The sequence below is a fragment of the Diachasmimorpha longicaudata genome, chromosome 17 (genome assembly GCF_034640455.1).
Source record: "Diachasmimorpha longicaudata isolate KC_UGA_2023 chromosome 17, iyDiaLong2, whole genome shotgun sequence".
Classification (NCBI taxonomy): domain Eukaryota; kingdom Metazoa; phylum Arthropoda; class Insecta; order Hymenoptera; family Braconidae; genus Diachasmimorpha; species Diachasmimorpha longicaudata.
In genome coordinates this window covers 4,867,220-4,885,778 of record NC_087241.1, presented here as the reverse complement: position 1 = coordinate 4,885,778, position 18,559 = coordinate 4,867,220, and the positions used below count along the sequence as shown (strand labels likewise).

General features: G+C 40.8%; 4 protein-coding genes across 6 annotated transcripts in view; 1 reads left to right on the top strand and 3 right to left on the bottom strand.

The window, feature by feature from the left end:
* Nucleotides 1-10: 10 nt before the first annotated feature.
* Nucleotides 11-4,951, top strand: LOC135170533 (recQ-like DNA helicase Blm). Its single transcript, XM_064136448.1, has 3 exons — nucleotides 11-484; nucleotides 563-689; nucleotides 804-4,951. The coding sequence occupies exons 2-3, from the start codon at nucleotides 603-605 to the stop codon at nucleotides 4,755-4,757; spliced, it is 4,041 nt and encodes a 1,346-aa protein (XP_063992518.1). The 5' UTR covers nucleotides 11-484; nucleotides 563-602; the 3' UTR covers nucleotides 4,758-4,951.
* LOC135170540 (succinate dehydrogenase assembly factor 2, mitochondrial-like) lies at nucleotides 4,884-5,687 on the bottom strand. Its single transcript, XM_064136461.1, has 3 exons — nucleotides 5,529-5,687; nucleotides 5,312-5,460; nucleotides 4,884-5,245 (listed from the first exon to the last, which is right to left on the bottom strand). The coding sequence occupies exons 1-3, from the start codon at nucleotides 5,562-5,564 to the stop codon at nucleotides 4,972-4,974; spliced, it is 459 nt and encodes a 152-aa protein (XP_063992531.1). The 5' UTR covers nucleotides 5,565-5,687; the 3' UTR covers nucleotides 4,884-4,971.
* Nucleotides 5,688-5,702: 15 nt separating this feature from the next.
* On the bottom strand, nucleotides 5,703-7,342 carry LOC135170538 (putative gustatory receptor 28b). Its single transcript, XM_064136459.1, has 4 exons — nucleotides 6,260-7,342; nucleotides 6,105-6,176; nucleotides 5,916-6,005; nucleotides 5,703-5,843 (listed from the first exon to the last, which is right to left on the bottom strand). Exons 1-4 carry the CDS (start codon nucleotides 7,229-7,231, stop codon nucleotides 5,772-5,774), a joined length of 1,206 nt encoding a protein of 401 aa, XP_063992529.1. The 5' UTR covers nucleotides 7,232-7,342; the 3' UTR covers nucleotides 5,703-5,771.
* Nucleotides 7,343-7,563: 221 nt separating this feature from the next.
* Nucleotides 7,564-18,559, bottom strand: part of Invadolysin (invadolysin) — a 64,594-nt gene continuing 53,598 nt past the window's right edge. For 2 of the 3 annotated variants that reach the window (XM_064136451.1, XM_064136453.1), the window contains exons 3-15: nucleotides 16,850-16,880; nucleotides 15,879-15,961; nucleotides 13,235-13,346; nucleotides 12,850-13,031; nucleotides 11,670-11,873; nucleotides 10,827-11,052; nucleotides 10,560-10,753; nucleotides 10,353-10,370; nucleotides 10,151-10,283; nucleotides 9,921-10,080; nucleotides 9,457-9,623; nucleotides 9,243-9,362; nucleotides 7,564-9,150 (exon numbers count right to left, since the gene is read on the bottom strand). In XM_064136451.1, the coding sequence (XP_063992521.1) occupies nucleotides 8,992-9,150; nucleotides 9,243-9,362; nucleotides 9,457-9,623; nucleotides 9,921-10,080; nucleotides 10,151-10,283; nucleotides 10,353-10,370; nucleotides 10,560-10,753; nucleotides 10,827-11,052; nucleotides 11,670-11,873; nucleotides 12,850-13,031; nucleotides 13,235-13,346; nucleotides 15,879-15,961; nucleotides 16,850-16,880 (1,789 nt within the window). In that variant the 3' untranslated portion in view covers nucleotides 7,564-8,991. The remainder of the gene's footprint in view (nucleotides 9,151-9,242; nucleotides 9,363-9,456; nucleotides 9,624-9,920; nucleotides 10,081-10,150; nucleotides 10,284-10,352; nucleotides 10,371-10,559; nucleotides 10,754-10,826; nucleotides 11,053-11,669; nucleotides 11,874-12,849; nucleotides 13,032-13,234; nucleotides 13,347-15,878; nucleotides 15,962-16,849; nucleotides 16,881-18,559) is intronic. The other variant, XM_064136452.1, reaches the window with a different exon arrangement.

Below are 18,559 nucleotides of genomic sequence, written 5' to 3'. Positions count from 1 at the left end.
AGCGCCACTGGACTCGGACCGGAACACGGCGGAATCTGGAACTAACCGGAGTGCGGCTAACTTCACAGCAAAACAAGCGCCCGATATTTGATGATTTAAGCGGGATAAATTCATTCATTCAAGGGTTGTAGGACTAATGTAGCGATTTCTGGGAAAGCGGGGTAATATGGACGTCTAGGGGAAAGTAGACAAAGGAATACAAATTTGGGAAAAGCAATCTCTTTTGACAAGTGAATAAAAAATTGTTGTTGCTGAGGTTATGTACTGATGTTTCAATAGAATTGTGTTATTTTCTTAGAGACCAATTAGGGATGAGTGAAATAGTTAGAATGTTTTTTTGTTAGTTAAATTCGGGGTAGAGTCGTTTGAAAATAAAACTCCGCATATCTGATCCCGAGGGCGCCCTAACCTCGGTTTGTCCCTCATATCGAGAACAATTTTTTTAAGGGGGATATATCAACGAAAATTGGCTCATACCAGAAAGGTTAGAATCTCTATTTAGTCTGTTTTAAATAATCATTTCCATTGAAGAAACAAATAAATTTTTAATTTGAATTCCCAGAGACATCATCAATGCATCCATCAAGTACTAGGGAACAGTAATGGCTTATTATTCCCAGATACGTGACGATAGCTTCGATTATGGTCTGGATAAAGTCGTCGAGAAGCAGAATTCAATCATAGAAATTGTAGGTCCTTTAAATCATTAATAACCAATTCATTTTCGCCTATCAACCCATGCCTCATTAATTGGGGACATAAAAAAGTTAATTTGTACCAGTGATATAATTTTTAATTACCAGGATTCGTCAGACTCGTCCAGCTCCCCACAGAAGAGTAGTAAAAAGAAATCAGATCAATCCAGGCCAATCTATATACACGACTCCCTGGAGGATCGTATCCTGGAAAACTTTTCAGTAATCGATAGTGAAAAGGAGAACTGCACCCCAGACAATCCCCGAAAGACTGCCCCCGGTGATCTATCGATGGAGGTTCGTCGAGACATCGATCAATCCACCAAAACCGAGAAGTTCACCCCAAAGAAGCCTTCCCTGTCGCTCAGGTCTCTCTCCCAAAAGTTCAGTGCAGCAAAGAAAGATGCGAATCCCAAATGTTCAGGTCCGAGGCCTCCGGCAAGCGTGCAATCCAGATTTATCGAGGACTCAGACGACGAGGACATGTCTACCTCAAAGAACTCCCCCCCAAAGAAGAACTCATCTCCCCCCCATCAACTTAGTCCGAAAAAGGCAAGACCTCGACTGCCTCAGTCATCTCCAAGGAGTCCCTCTTGGAAAGGTTCAGATCCGAAGGTGAACCTGGCGCCCCTGGGTCTCGATCAACAGTTGAACCGTTGGATGGCGTCACTAAAGCAGAACCCAGCGTTGAAAGCCACCCCCACAAACGTCTCTCACCTTAACAACCAGAGGACCAGCCTCCAGGACTTGGAAATTGAGATTCTGGAGAAGTTCTACACCGCTATGGGGAAGATTCCCACGCAGGTGCTTGAAAAATTTCCTCAGTTCGACGCCGAGGTCTTCACTCAACTCAAAATCCTTCGTCAGCACGTGAAAGCGAAGTATCGTCGTGTCACCAGACAACTGGAGTCGATGGAGTTCAACTCAGAGGGGCAGATCTCTCTAAACAACAGTAGTGATGATGGGGATGTATCACTGATCGAAGCTGGAGATGAAAAACCACTGAAGGATAAGTCCCCTTCTGTCGACGAGTTCAAGTCGTCCCCGAGAAATCAACGATTGGCGACGTTGACCCTCGGCTATACCAGGGAGAGCAACGCCAAGACGAAGAATAAATATGAAATCCCAAGTGACGATGACCTGGCCACGTGCCTCCCTTCAACATCATCAGAGAATCGTGAGGCTTGCAGGTTGAATCCAAAGGGGCGGAGCGTGAACGGTTTCGTGGCGACAGCAGACAGCAAGAGATCATGTCCATCGACTCCAGTGTCTCCAAGATTTGAGCCAGAGAGCGATGGAGCCTCGACCCCTGAGGTTACCTCCGAGAAGTCAAGACCTGACTTGATAACGCCGCCAGTGAAGAAGAGTGGCTTCCAGATGAAGCTTCCAGTGAAGGCCCAAATGGCGCCCCAGACAACGCAGCAGCTGAAGGCCCTCTGGGAGAAGCGCCAGCCGGCGAAGAACGAGTCTCCCGAGAAGATAACCACCCCAAAGAGGCCAGAGAAGTCCCCACCAGCTCCCAAAGAGAAGACACCAGTCAGAAAACCAACGATCGACATCGACGAGGAGCTCCGAGCCTACGAGATGATGAAACAAATGTCTGTGGACCTGGCTGACGTTAGCACCAGCTTCCAGTACCCGTTGGAGCCTCCAGACTCGCCGGAGCTCGTGGAAAAGCTTCTCTCCATGGAGACTGTCAAGGAGAAGACCAATCCTTCGACGAGCTCTCAAGTCTCAAGTGCCTCGTCGTCTATGTCAGGTACCAGCACGCGGTCTGAGAAGCCCAGTTTCGAGTTGGGGGATTTCCTGGGGAATGTGAAGAATGACGCGATCACCGGAGACTTCGATGGCATCTCCTACCCTCACTCCAACGAAATGATGAAAATATTCAGGAAGACTTTTGGATTGTTCACATTCAGGACGAATCAACTGCCAGCGATTAACGCTGCGATGTTGAATCACGATTGTTTCATCCTCATGCCCACAGGTGGTGGTAAATCCCTGTGTTATCAACTACCTGCATTGCTGACAAGGGGCCTGACGGTGGTCGTCTCACCCCTGAAGAGTTTGATAAACGATCAGGTGCAGAAGCTGGTATCACTGGATGTGCCAGCTGCTCATCTTCTGGGTGGCTCCAGTGAGAATCACGTCCACGCCGTCTACAGGGAACTAGCCCTGGAAGCGCCCAACCTCAAGCTCCTGTACGTGACCCCTGAGAAAATCGCAGGCTCCGACAGATTTGTTTCACTTCTCACGCGCCTTTACCGGGCAAAGCTGTTGGCGAGATTCGTCATCGATGAGGCGCACTGCGTGAGCCAGTGGGGCCACGACTTTCGTCCTGATTATAAAAAACTCAAGGTCCTGAGGACGAACTACCCCCAGGTGCCGATCATGGCGCTGACCGCGACGGCTACGACTCGTGTCAGAACAGATATTCTACATCAACTGGGCATGACCAAACCCAAGTGGTTCCTCTCGAGCTTCAATCGGCCTAATCTGATGTACACGGTTGTCGAAAAAAAGGGTAAAGAGGGCCTCCTGAAGATCATCGCCCTGATCAAGGAGAAATACAAAAACGAATGTGGGATCGTTTACTGTTTATCGAAAAAAGAATGCGACGATTATGCTGAACAGCTGAAGATTAACGGTATCCGGGCGACGAGCTATCACGCCGGTCTCGGGGACAACAGGAGGATGGAGGTGCAAGCGAGGTGGATTGCTGAGGAGATTCAGGTCGTTTGTGCCACAATTGCATTTGGAATGGGCATTGACAAGCCAAACGTTCGTTTTGTCATTCACGCAGTTCTCCCTAAATCGATCGAAGGGTACTATCAGGAGAGTGGTCGTGCTGGCCGTGACCTTGATAAATCGGATTGCATTTTGTTCTACAGTTACGCAGACGTTCACAGACTCAGGAAGATGGTGGAGATGGATCGACCACCGGCTAACGTCTACGAAACTCATATGGAGAATCTTTACAAAATGGTTGCGTTCTGTGAGAACAAGACGGACTGTCGTAGATCGCTGCAGTTGAATTATTTCGGGGAGAAATTCGATCGATCCAAGTGCGGGATAATCAAGGAGGCCATCTGCGACAACTGCAGGAGCACCGAGGCTTTCACGGAAGTCGATATCGCTAACGATGTAAAGGCCATCATCAAGGCTGTGCAGTGTATTAAGGGGACCGGGGGACATATCACGGCTCTTCAGCTGGCGAGTGTTTTAAAAGGGGCTGATCTGAAGCAAATCAGGGACTCGGGGACTAATAAACTATCGATTTACGGCCTGGGGAAGGCTTGGAACAAGAGTGATGTCGAGAGATTGGTGCACAAACTGGTGATCGATGGACTTCTGGAGGAGGAGATGATTATAAAGAACGACATGACTGCGGCTTACCTCAGGCTCAGTAAGAAAACGATGGAGTTCATGAGGTCGAATACGAAGTTCATGTTCCCTATGAGACGCGCGACAAAGGCGTCATTGACTGTCAGTGTGACTCCAACAATAAAACCGGCTGATATGGGCATGAAGAAACTCCAGGACGAGTGCTTTGCACTACTCATGAGGGACATCAAGGGTTACGCTGGGGCTATTGATGTGTCTGTTAATACGGTGATGAATCCCATTGCTGTCAGGATCATGAGCCAACAGATGCCCACCACCAAGGAAGCTATGATGCAGATTCCTCACGTTACGGAGTCCAATTTCGCGAAAATAGGAAAGGTATTGCTGCACATTTTGAAGGACTTTGCCGAGAAGAAGGCTGTCCTGGAAGCTGCACAGGCTGCCGAGAAGGAGATGAGCAGTGAGAGTGATTTTGAGGCGACGTGGTCAACAAGTGTCAGCTCTCGTGGAGGCACGAAGAGGAAGAGCTATAGGTCCAAGGGGAGCAATGCCAAAAGGTACAAAGGTAATACTTCCGGGTCGAGCAGAGGGAGTTACTCGGGTAAGAGAGGGGGGAAATCCACCAGGGGAAGGGCCCCAGCTGCGGGCCCAGGACTCGTGGATTTTACGCAGAATAAACAATTCCTCGCGGATCCACTGCGATATGGATCGATCTGATTTCCTAATGAAGACTCTATTTTTTGTTTGTTTGTTAGTCCTTTATGATGAGTTAGTGTCCAGAGATGTGTCGTGAGGGCTCAGGCCAAGTGTCCATATGTATTATATTGGATAAGGATCTCGAGATTTTGTTTTAAGGATCGTCGTTTTATATTTTTCTATCTGAATAATAAATTACATTCTTGATGAATAAATACTATCGTCATTAAGGGGTTTAATGGAGATCAGGCTGGACTATTCGCGATTGTCTGTCGTCGTTCCTCACATGTTTCTTCAGGAGGTCCATTACTTCGTTGTTGAATTCATCGGGAGTCGGCTTTACACCCACTGCCCAGTAGAAGATGTCCCAGTCGTTCGAGGGGATGTTGATCAGACGATCGTACAGACGGAGCTTGTCAGCGTCGAATTGGTTCAAGTACTTTTTTGCAAAAGTACTCAGGAGGAGACCGTTCTCCAGCATTCCACGTTTACGGGATTGATAGACCAGTCTGGAAATATTGGGACAGGGGACGATTTAAGACGAAACATTAATTAAGATATAAATGAATAAATACCTAGCGCGTTTCAAATCATCATTTTCACCCTCACGCTCTACATAACGAGGGATACCCGGCTCGTGACCCTCCGGATGATGCAAATCATCGAATCCACCTGAGGTCACATTCCCTGTTGTTATTGTTCTCAGAACACTGCTGGGCTTAACCTCAAAAAATTATGGGAATATTTTACTTGAAGAATAAATTGAGAGGCTTTTTGTAGTAATTAACTTACTAAATTTGCACAAGATCTCGCAATAGTGTTCATCATGAAATGTCACACGAGACTGCACTAAGAGGGGGTGGTTTTTATTTGGACTCCTCGTCAGCTGATGTTTTGGTCGACTGCAGTCTTTTTTATCGAGACTGTGCTGCACTTGTTGTTGGTAAAGTAGAAAAAAAAGTAACGCGGGGAAAGTTCAATCGTTGAAAAAATCGTGTCATGGAAGTGGGTAGAGTGATGAGTTGGAAATTCGTTTTAATGTGATGAAACATCCAGAGGTTTGTACTGTAGTAGTATTATCAGATAGGTCACGACCATTCCAAATATCTTTAAAGAGAAATTATTCCAAAGTTGATGAATAATGGTCAATTGTTGATGCACCTAGTCAATTATTCTTACAGCATGAAGAAGAGTGCAATCCAGAGAAAAAAATCCGGATGCAGTGAATTCGACTTTTCTGTGTAGCAATTCAACAGCAAAATCATGCAGCTGCAAGGTTGAAATAAACAAAATAATGTAGTATAATTAATTGGAAAAATAAATATTGTTATTCGTTTTCGGTAGTGACGACGAATATCGCATAATTACCTCGTAAATAATATCTTTATTCAGGCCACAAGTCTCTCGAAAATCATAAACGAGCTCAGCTGTTCTCCACATCTGAAAGAGAAAGCGTTAAAATTGTCTGGGGAAAAACAATATAGGATATTGATAACATTAATTAATTGACTTGACATCAGCACCTCTGCGTTGAATCTTTTAACCATCTCGCTGAGAAGTGAAATTGGAAAGATGATCAGCAAAACCCACATAATACCATTCAATGACGCAGCGTTAAGAAACAATCTCTCTTGAATCATGAAATTAGTTATGAGAAAGTACATCGCACTAACGCAGCAACAACAGGCGTAGAAAATAATCAGCAAACTCGGTATTCCGTAAATATCAATAATTTGATCGGCAATTTTGCAAATGACAGCGCGCGCTCGTCGTACAGCTGTCAAATTCCGGGTGATTGACCGGGGGTTTGCAGTATTTTCTGGTACAAATGACTCCTCCCGAAATACAATCAAACAGTTGTTCATTTCGGAGATGGATTCATTGACGGATCTGATCATTCCCTTCAGAGTTTTAACGGCCAGGCTGTACTGAATGATAAAGCTGGCGGAAATTATTGCCATGGGGAGGAACGACAGAAGAATGTAGGACTGATAAAGAAGAAGATTAGCAGTGACCAGGCCGACGCAAAATACGAAGAATATTAAGACTATTATAGAGTAGTCCCATGTCATCAGTTCACTTGTGACCTTTTGCGACAATTTGACCTTAAATTTTTGGTGAAAGTCCCCCAGCTGATTGCCAACGTTCACAATATTCTGCTGATGATGACAGCACATCAGAATCGTTATCACAACAACTATACTCCCCAATCCGGTCAGAATAGTGTCAATGATCTTCACGAGGGGACCGTAATTTGGATGACTGAATTTGAGGATTTCTGGGACTAATGTTATCACCGTTATGGTTATCAGTGTGGCTAGGGTAATATTGTAGATACATCCTCTTCTGGAGTACGAAAACTTGATGACTATTTCGGACACATTTGAGAGAGGAGTTTCGATGATTGCGGTGTACGGGGCCAGGCCCATTAGGAATAACACTTTTTGACTGACGCGGAACGTGAAGATGTTTACTCTGGCACTCGCTGAATTCATGGTAAAGTCTGGACTGCGATGAATATCAGGAGGTTGTGCTCCACAAGTGGAGAAGGAGGTGCGGCTAATTTAATATTCAATTCAACTAATGACTTTTTATTGATTTTTCTATTGCCGTCAGCGCTTCACGGAAAATTCTAAATCAACTTACGGCTATTTGATGATGACTGAGTCTGTGGTGAACGTTTGTCAGATGGTAAATGAAGTAGAAGCATGAAAGTCCCATTAAAAAACTGTGAACTTAATCAATGTTAATGATTAGTAGAAATAATTAATCCAATGAATGCTGGTATTTAAAAAATAATGTCCATTGATGGGATCAGTGAGCACGATTTTTCTCTTATACCTCATTTATTTAAATTGTTTACATTTCTTTGTTTGGTAAAAAACGTCTCAACATTTGACGTGAATGCGCAAAATTTATACATGATACATATTTCAATGATGTTTATTAAAGTTTAAAAAATTCTACGAAGATGGCACAACACGCCTTCCTTTAATGGAATGTAGATTTTGCGCATGTCAAAAATTATTTTCGAATGGTGCAGGCTGTCGCTCATACTCACTCTTGACGTTTTTACAGATAATTCACACTTTACAATCTATTACTTGTCATGATATTCTTATTCACGAATTACAAGTATTCGCTTCTTGCGTGAATATTTTTCACTTTACATTTCATGCTCATGCATTCTTTAATCATTTTTTTCATTGTCGATTGGTGATTAAAATTTAAAAACTGAATATTGCAAAATCAAATTCGTCCATTAAACAGTGATAAATAAAATTTTTAAACAAGTTCAGTTTGATTGAGTAACAAATGTAGAGTATTTTCCAGTCTTTCTCGATAATTATTTACAAAAGTTGATGGTGAATATTGAGTAATCACATGTTTAATGATAATTTGACAATTGAAATGAGAAATAAAATTTCATTGCTCAATATTTCATGTCTGATGATAAATACTGGATACGAATCATCTCATTTTTTTAAATTCCTTCTTAATAGACTATTTACATAATTTTTGTTCGTTATTATCACTAGGGTGTTTCAACATTATTGATTTGAGAATAAAAATCACTTGTACTCTGATGTTTTAAAGATCGACATCAGATGACGTTCCGTCACTATCATCCATTATAATAATTTACATTATAGTTAATCCTAATATATGTGTATATTCTCTTTAAGTTCATACATCTTAATCAATTAAACAAGCATAACTCTCCGATTGCAGTTCTTTCCGGTCTTATTGTAAGAAATAAAATATCAATTAATATAATAATATATAATTATATCATTATATTAATCCTAAATCGCATTACTACGATTTCAATAATAAAATCACGGGGAATGCGAATGATAGCAATAAAAATTAATTATCATTTATGTACAATTAACTTGTCAGCCACTGATTTACCTCGAGGACTACTGCGACTGAACAATAATGCTACCGAGATATTAATAGATCACCTAAATAAAAATCCTCCCAAATTCATCCTCACGAATAAATATACATATAATTTCCAAGATAAGGACCTCTGGACCTCAAATACCCACCTCAATTCTCCAACAAAATGGTTTTCATCGATCTCCCATCACCTGAAATTCCCGACGAACTAAAATACAACTGAAATAATACCTTGCGTTGCGGTGCCACCAGTGCAGAAACAAAATCCACTCTGTCAATCATCCATTGACACCCGTTACGTCACACAATGGGCTTGAAAAAATTACGACGACTAAATGTCATAACCAGATCATCTGGTGATGAGTGTAGCAGTGATGATGATAAATATAAATGTACAGGAAATTGATAGATAATTTGATCCGCAGACCAGAACATCTCTGTGATAAAATGTCGCCGGCGGATGTTCATCACCGCCCTTGCACCACTCCCCCTTGGCCTGGAATTCCGCCTGAAAGTCATCAACAGAAGTTGTATTCCCCCATCGTCGGGACGATACTTCATTTGTACATCTGATAAAACTAGTGAAAAAAAAAAAATTACCTGACAGATATCTCTGCAGGGGGGACATATTATAGCTCCTTTGTGAAGCCAGCCACTCTGAATAATCCTTATCACAAGTTCCTGACCGGCGTGATAACACGTGTATGTGTGATTCGCCACCTGCAACGATATTACAGAGTTCCAAGAGAAAAATTTCATGATTGATTTACGGATGAATTGTAGACGAGGTACATTATGGATTCAGCGTACGTACGAGTATATGCAGTCGTCCCCCTTCGCACTTATATCGATAACACCCGGAGCCCCAGTGCTGCCACTGTCTCGCCTGCTTACATGTCCTCTCCTCCCACATGTCGTTTGTGTGTTCAAAACACTTTGAGTGTCGTCCGTAATGCTCCAGGGCAAAATTCTTCTCGGGATCTGGGGTGGGCAACATCGATTAATCATACTTGAATGATGGATTGGAAAAAAAAAGGATATCAATAATGTTGACTCGAGCGAATATCCAGAGTGATAGAGAAATCCGGCTTATGTTACACAATTAATTGTTTTCTGATTCGATCGATGAAATACATGTGCGTTTGAGTCAACTATAAATTTTTTTAATTAGAAACCAGATTATGCTAGTCTGGAATTTCTCACTTTCTCCCGGGCGAGACTTCTGTCTCACACGATAATATCACCCACACGATGTAGATGTAAAATAGATAAACATACGTGGATTATTTTCATCGTAGAGACAGTGCGAACCCCGGACAACAATTTCATCTGCCTTCCATGCAAATTCTTGAATGAAGGGACAGTAATCTGCCAAATTAACAGATCCACCGTACGAGTCTTCCATGCCCGGTGTCACGTGAGGTATTTGGTCGAAATTCTGTAATGCAAATACTCGGTAATCGTAGCCCATTGTTGGCAATGATTACTAAGGAGAAATTCCAATTTACTTGATATTTTTTTGGCAGAGGCTGAGGATGATTGACTAAATTGCACAGTGCTACCGAGCTTCTATCGTCCGTACATACAGTGTGCAGGGGATCGTGTTTCACTTTGTTGCAGAACGGATAGATCGATTTGCTCCTGTAATTGTATATTGTTATGGTAATTCAAATATTACATGTTTGCATTGAATATTCCTGGTGTACTCACTTCATTGTTTTTTCCGTTCTGATTGAAAGCGGAATGAAAAGAAAATATTTGCAAAGGCTTTATTTACACGTTTTCGTGATTTTTTTTTTGTGTATCCGTCGAAGAACATAATTTTTTTTTCATTCTTGCAAATGGAAAAAAAATCATTCGCCAGATATTTCCAACATGTTCCAATTCAAAATATGAAAATTTCCCGAGAATACTCACGGATGCCTGGCAGTTTTCAACGACATCCACTCTTTGCAGGATTTCATAGCGAATTCACAGCCCAATTTTCGTCCCCAGCTGAGCTCCTGTGCCATTGAATAATTAGCACTGTACCATCCAGTGTCCTCCATTAGTGCCAGAGTTATTCGTGAGTAAACTGGATTTTGCGTGTGAGTGCCCGTCATAGCTTCATTCTATAATAATAAAATCAACCCGTTATGCCTTTTATACAGCTCGATATTACGCCCCAATTGATGGAAAACTCACTTCGAAAACCCTCTTCTCCCAGTGTGTTAGTGCAGTACCATCTTCACCCTGATCCTCGAGTTCAGCTCCTTCTAAATGAGGACACTCAAAGTGTGCACGAGCTTCCTCCTTAACTCGCGGTGTAACCATCATTTGCATCGATCTTTCAACAGTACCTCCGCGCACCTGCCACTGTGGCCTTACAACAGTTTTGATTGTACTCTCGCTCCATTGATGCGTTTGAAGTCTGCAAATAGATTCATTCGCTTGATTTGTTCTCATTTAAAGTTGCGCAATGGGAAATTTCAAGGCAACTACTTGTGGGTTGATATTAAACAATAATAAGCTTGAGGGAAAAATTATATGTCTATTAAAAAATATAGAAAAGTACAGATCGATGCCGTAAAATATATTGAAATCTGCTGTCAGACTATCGATCCATTAATTGCCAAGTATTTTATTTATATATTTATCCTTGTTGGAAAATATAAAAATGGAAAAAATCCAATAAAACCATTTTTAATACGCCACCACGCAGTCCCAGGTCTCCACATTATTCCAGCAACAATTTCCCATCGGAGAAATAAAACTGAATCAATTCATTAAATTTTTTCCGCCTCAATGAATTTTTTTATGGCCTGGATTTTTTTGCAGTAATAATTTTGAATGAAGAATTCTATTTTTTACTGTAAAAAAATCCGCATGGAGAATATAACGCTCTGTGATATAAATAATAAATATATATAATAAATAAAGATGGTACATGGCACACATGGTGTAAGGAAATTTGGGGAAATAGCGTCGAAGATATTGAAAAATCATAATTTATTTTGGCCCACCCCATCGTCTCCCGGAAGCCCTTACTTTTCATTCAACGGTGGTTTTCCAGTTTCACTGCGTCTGGGTGTCCGTGGCTCTCCATTCTCATCCCGATAAAATGCATAGAGGCTTACGGAAAATCCAAGTGCATGGAGAATTTCGTGTTTCACTGTACTCAGCAGTGTATCCAACTCCTGGGGCTTCGTACTGATACTACCAGGACAGAGGTTTGCGTGACCTGCGATTGGTCTGTAAATCCAAGATCTGTTATCACAGGTATCGATTTGTTTTTTCGCGGGGTATTGTGCCAATTATGTTATTCCGGTCATACATGAGTTTATCGGGGGGTGTGGGATTTCGAGAAAAGGGTGAAGACCAGTTTCGTTCATTTAAACAACAATAAATACACAATGAAAGTCTTTTTTAATTAAAAAACTTTAATTTTCAAGCTTCTCGAAACACAAATGTTTTCGCATGCGATATTTTCTCTTATCGAGAGCTCTCGACTTTGAAAGTAATTATTAGTGATCACGAAGAAATAATGAATGAAGTTGGATTAAAAGTAATATAATTCCGGGGAATATTTTCCATTAACAGGAAAGAGGCCGAAGGCATGACCATGAATTCAGTGAGAGGAAAACCGATACTAAGTTTTAATGAACGTGGAAATCCAGTATAATGAATCATCTGACGATATTAATCAACTTTTTCCCAATTATTTCGCTCTGAATATTATTGCGATGTTGTAAAAATCTTTTACTGGTTAATTATCTCACCGGGGGGAAACATAAAATTGCACAAGAAGATTTGAATTATGTTAATAGGCCATTTGAATTCTTATGCGGTGCTCGTTAAGCCCATGCAATGGTAGAAAATGGCACATTGCAGTTTTCCGTGCATTCACTTGATTGATAGAGAAGAGAGATTGAGAGGGAGAAGAACGGCCCTCTACCATGCCATTCAAATTCAATCTAATTGTCATATTTTCTCGACTGCGAAATGAATCAACGAAAAATCACAACATGAATGTACCTCAGACAAATCATTACATCTTTAAATATAAAAAAATTATTCGGAGAATTTTTTTTATCCAATTGAGGATAAATAAATCGGTAATGTCATTCGATTAAATTATGTTTCTTGGGCTACACCCTCAGGGTTACAATTTTCTATAAAAAAAATACCAACATTTTTTTTTTATTTGTTTCCATCTAAAACCATTTACCTATCGAGTGCAGCTTCCTGTTGGCAGTGGGCGGCATAAGCCACCGTTAGCCCGTTGTGACATCTTTCTGACTGCAAAGCCGATACGTAAAACACAAAATCTGCCCCATCAATACCCGCACCAGCAACACTGCCCTTCTGTACACCGCACTTGTGACCAGCTGCGTTGCACGTGCGGCAGACCTGTCAATACAAATGAAATAATGCATTGAATGAATTCAATTAATTTCCTCCCTTCCTCCTCCCCTCGGCCAGGTTGAAATAAATGTTTAAAATCGCGAAGTCGCCAGTGAAAAAAAAAACTATAAAATTAAATAAAAACTGCGTAGTTCATCAGAAAGAACTGTCTGGCATTTTTTCACTGATGAATTGTAATTTCCACTTACGTCGAGATGTTCGTCAGGCACTGCAACTTCACCGCACATCGTGGTGGATCGACACGTGTCAATGCAGAATGTATGATGCTCCTTGACAAATACTTGACTGCTCTCGCATTTCCTGAAAGCATGAAAATTCCTTTGTGAAGTCTTTTTGATGGCTCGATAATCATGAATAGGCGATGGCATACAAGTGCCTCTGCATGATTTATGGACAGAGATAGGGACAATAAAGAGTACATTGCGACTGATAGTGATGACAGAATCAATATCGATGAGGTTACTTGACGAATGGTGAATTTATTGGATTTTTCATTGTTTTTTTTTTTTAATTTCAAATAGAAACCAATGTACCAATGAAAATTATTGTTATTATTAATCCAAGTATTCAGAACTTTTTTTGTGGGGGGGATGGTGATGCAGCGTTTGGATAAATGGTGGCCCTTTCGAGGTGGTCTTTCTGATGTCCTCTCGTGCGAGAGAGCCCGGGTTAATACGCTGAGAACGGATCATGGAGAGACATGCTTTCTGCATTACCGTGTCTTGTCAAAGCACATGTTGAATTCTCGGGATTCACAGGGCTCGTGCATTACACAATACACTATCAGTAATTTTTTACAGTCCAGGCGGTCAGTTTCCCGGACATAAACGTAAAATTCAAGGACTTTTTTTCTTGATAAATACAATTTGACAGCAACATGACAATTCAGGGACAAAATAGACACAATAAAAACCGGGAATAATAGCTGACTATTAAATTATACAGCCACCAATGACGAATCAAAAACCTCAAGGAATTTAAAGGGAATTACTACCTCAGGGTAAAACATCTTCATGAGATAAGTCTGAATAATTTCCCCGAATAAAATGTCTCCTTGTTTTTGCCAATTCAAAATTCTACCCTCCCAACTCGCTATTCGTCCATCATATCGAGCTTGCATAGTCGAGACGAGTTTCAACTCAACGACAAGAAATATCCCTCCATCCTGTTCCTTCAAAGTTTTGTCTCGTCTCTCGCGTCGTTTCTCCTCCCTGTGTGCCTCGACTAATTCAAAGTTCGCAAGTTATGTTAAGGGCAGAAATTCGGTTGTCACGTACACACTACGAAATTTCCCACGGATTTTCGTGAATGATTGAAGTTCCCCGGTACATTATCCAAATTTACAGCTAGTGCAGTCTATGATGCGCTAACGAGCTTGCAGATACGCGTTATCACCGAATTTATGTGGAATATATTTTTAAATGAATAAATTCCCATATTTTACCGCTGATTCCCTTCAATTGTCAATTAAATTCAGAATATCAAAGGAATCGTTTCCCATTTTATTTATGTTATTCTCTCAATTTTTTCAGCTGAATTGTACTGACGCAGTGAGTTAATCGACACTCCCTTCGTCCAACCGAACATCCAAGAAATCGATTTCCATTAGATTAAGAAATTTAAAAGCAATCGACTCGCCATTGACTCGCAAATAAGAGACTGAAGTATCATTTAATGCTCCACCAGTTTATTTTTTTCATCTCACCCCATTCGTGTACTCCAATGAATAGCGATTATTCAACACCAGGAGTAGCACCGATGACGAAAGGATTACACGTGAACGATAATTGATGAAAAATTGTTTTCAATAATTCGTATACCATTTCAATGGTATCGATACTCACAATGAGATATTTCATTTGCTACCACAGATAGAGAAATACATCTACCGGTTACATTAATTGGTATTGATACCTGGATAGTTGTTTCTGCATGTCAGAATAATTTGCATGAATTTCTGTTGACATTGGTTCGTCTATACATTTGCGAATTGGCTGGATATCGATTTACTGAAATCTATTTTCCGAGTACCTTTCTGGTACCTACCAACGTGCTCAACGATATATCCAGTGATATAGTCGTATTATAGACAAGCGGGGGTGTTGTGGCCAGCCTCGACTCCCTCGTTATTTCCGTATCAGACCAGCCAGGCATGTTACCTGGTGCTCGTTACCCCCTTTCCCCTGGTATATTCCATATTGCTGTAGCGTCACTTATACTTCACGAGTTGATTTTTTTCCCCTATTTTTGGTTTTGAATTTAACTGCTTCACCGGGGTGGCAATGAATTTCGAAGGGTTGGAGGGAAATATTCAGCGAAAATTGCGGAATAATTTGCGCTATTGGCCCCGATAAATTGATCACCGGAAATTTTTATACGAAGGGGAGGAGAATTGAAATCAATCTGAAAATTATCGGATAATTTTTCCTGAAGGGAATATTTATCGCAGAGGCCGGGTTACGGTGGGAGTAAAGTCTCGAACGGTTTAGAAAGACACTTGAAAAAAAAATAATATCACGGTGACAGTTGAAATTTGTTTCATTGAAAAATATCCCGACGGTGGGTTGTACGTGATCGCGGTGTAAATGATGTAATATCTAATGGTAGTGTAAAAATGTCCCTCCTTTTGGAGCACATACCAGGGCTCCAGTAATACAAATGCTGTGTGTGTGTCACGAGAAATTTGTCGAGGGACAATTTGTTTTTTTTTTTTCGCTTCTTCCCGGGACTTTTTTTTGTCACTATTTTTAACGGTAAATAATGGGAAAATGTATAAATGGGGAGGGGAATTATGAATGGAAGGGAAATTTTATTGTACAAAAGCTGTCTTACCTATTCAACCTTATTGTATTTTTAGTCTCCCGGACCATGAGGGCTCGCTCCCAGAAATGCACCGCCTCGGGGAGAATTGTATTCTGAAATGAATAGAGACAATTATATTCCTGTACATGATTGTCATTGTTTAGGAAGAAAAATGAATCCTGGGATTGAGGGTATTCACGTAAAACCGGAGAAATTATGCCCTTCAAGGGGATGAAATATTTTAATGTCAACTTATTCATTTATTCCGACAATTTCATCAATGGAGGTCAATGGCTAATGAATTCAATGATTAATTAAATCATCAGTTTGTGTGTTTCACTGTTTATCGAATCAATCAATTGACGAAAATAAATAATTTTAATTAATTATCCAGTGAAGGGACTAAACGACTGAAAAAATGTCTCGTTTTCATCGAACATTTCACCCTGTCTTCCCCAGATTTTTTTTTTCTACACGCAGGTCGCAGTAAATATAATAAACAATGCGATTAATTAAAAAATTAGGGCGACATAACGGGGGAAAAATAGTCGGTAACCGCGGATGAATTCCCGACAATACACTCGAAAATTCCAACCTGTACGCTGCCGTATCAGATTATCATACGGTGCAGCTATTATGGGGAGTTAATGATAACACTGCATTCACAGAGTCCTCGCGATTGAAACACGACCGGTAATTTCCGGTTATTTGGGGCTGAATATCATAGCCCCCCAGTGCAGCATTCGGCCTTTACCGTACAAATGCCGGGAGCGCACTCGTATTTGAACAAAACAACTCCATTTTGATGAATATACCGAAGATAAACATTTTCAACATTTACAATGATGAGCCTTGAAATTGGTGTTTCTAGATGGATTATGTATTTATACTTAATGTGAGCTGTGAGTTTAATGCGCGAATTTGGAATTTGCCGAGTGGAAGGGCGAATATACTGGGGTAATCAATAAAATATTCAATGATGATGATGGAAAACTACTTACGTTGATGAGCTCGAGCTTTTCTGCGTCCAACCTGAAACAGTAATTATCGTCTCGTGAGGAATTTAATATTCATTAGGAAGCGGCGCACGCGTGCTAGTCGCGTGTGTATACTAATGAGGCATAAGCAATTGCTCCATTTGATAGAACAATTTTTAAATGTATAATATATAATATACAAGGGATGGGGGACGTAGGTACTCGGTATGTACTGATCAAACGTCATGTTAGGGTTCAATAAAGTTGGATTTTTTATTAGATTTTTTATTAAAGTCATTTGAGAGACAGACTAACGCCCTTAAACTGTAAAATCGTAACTTGACTCTGGTGAATGTTCTCACTTCGGAAATGTACGATGAAGAGATTATCGTGCCTCAATAATGGATGGATCTCCAGCCATCAATTGAAGCCTAATGGGAATCATAAAACTCCTCACTTCCAGGCAATTTGTTCGTCAATGGTCTGGATAGGATCAAAGTAGTTCATACCTCCACATTTCATCAGATATTTAAGATACTATTGAGACGAAGATTGGGGAATGGTAGGTCGATTTTCCCTGGCTGCTAGGGAACAGATTCCGAAGTAGGCATATGACCCACTGGAACGTGTCATTAAATATTTGATGCTCATAAAAAAAGAAAACCATTTCCAACTGGAGAATTTAATTTTTCCTTCCAAAACCACGATTTCTTCAATCAAAAATCACAAGCATAGATCACACTCTAATCATCGACAGATCTGCATTGAGACCTTCTTTATTCATTTAAAGAGACAAATAATTATCACAGATGTCATTTTGGACTCTCGGAATTGGTTAATATGATACTTGACAAGTTTTCAATATCGAACTCAGGAAATAGCGACTCGAATTATCTATCGATTTCACCTGGTGTCGTATTCGATGGAAAATTTGAATTCAAACGTTTCTAACTTTTGAATAATTCAATGGAACGATATACTGCGTATAACATATCAAAGGCTATTTGCCTCTCTTCAGAATGGTATATAATGTTTCCAGTGGTGCGAGTCTTCGAGAGTATTTTCCGAGGGGTAGAAATGGTATTGGATGGACAAAGCGAGAAACCCTAGGGATTTTTTTAAAATGCTGTGGAATGCAATTTTCTATATAAATTTATTCCCAACCTCTTTGCCTAGAAATGCTATTTAAAAAAAAGCCTCTTCCCCTTTATTTACCATTATTATATACATAAAAATGGCCGTTCGCTACACGATTATTTTTCACATTACAATTTTTCCCTTTTTTTCAACCCCCCTTTTACCCATTTTTTTTTTCTCCGTCGATTTGCGCGGAGAAACAAGTTTTCATAATTCTAACAATTTTCCACTTATCCCCCTCAACCCCCCCCTTCCCCCCCACAGCTCTAAAGATATTCCAATGTACCCACAATCAGCACACGATATCTCATGTGTCGCTAAGCGTCCGCTGGTGGTGGGCCGCGACGGCGTTTTACCCTCGGATTTGAACTCTCCAGAAAATTATAGGGGTTGGGTTTGTGGTGGTGCAGGCCAAGCTAATCCCACCGTATAATTAACCACCGGCAACCGTACGAGACTCCTACACCACGCCGGACGCCATAACTCATGGCTAAGCTTCCTCGAATGTGTGTATACGGTAACAATACATTGTCATGATTCTACAATTGTTGTGGACATATGCCACAAAATCTCTGGGCATGTTAAATGAATGATGGT

What these genes read in the sequence shown, in the direction of transcription:
- LOC135170540 (XM_064136461.1), bottom strand. Translation starts at nt 5,564, where the DNA reads ATGATGAACACTATTGCGAGATCTTGTGCAAATTTA. An exon ending in CGAGATCTTGTGCAAATTTA is followed by an intron (nt 5,461 to 5,528) that starts GTAAGTTAATTA and finishes TAATTTTTTGAG; the next exon opens with GTTAAGCCCAGCAGTGTTCT. An exon ending in GATGATTTGAAACGCGCTAG is followed by an intron (nt 5,246 to 5,311) that starts GTATTTATTCAT and finishes CAATATTTCCAG; the next exon opens with ACTGGTCTATCAATCCCGTA.
- LOC135170538 (XM_064136459.1), bottom strand. Translation starts at nt 7,231, where the DNA reads ATGAATTCAGCGAGTGCCAGAGTAAACATCTTCACGTTCCGCGTCAGT. An exon ending in ATAAAGATATTATTTACGAG is followed by an intron (nt 6,006 to 6,104) that starts GTAATTATGCGA and finishes TCAACCTTGCAG; the next exon opens with CTGCATGATTTTGCTGTTGA. An exon ending in ATTGCACTCTTCTTCATGCT is followed by an intron (nt 5,844 to 5,915) that starts GTAAGAATAATT and finishes TTCTCTTTAAAG; the next exon opens with ATATTTGGAATGGTCGTGAC.
- LOC135170533 (XM_064136448.1), top strand. Translation starts at nt 603, where the DNA reads ATGGCTTATTATTCCCAGATACGTGACGATAGCTTCGATTATGGTCTG. An exon ending in AGAATTCAATCATAGAAATT is followed by an intron (nt 690 to 803) that starts GTAGGTCCTTTA and finishes TTTAATTACCAG; the next exon opens with GATTCGTCAGACTCGTCCAG.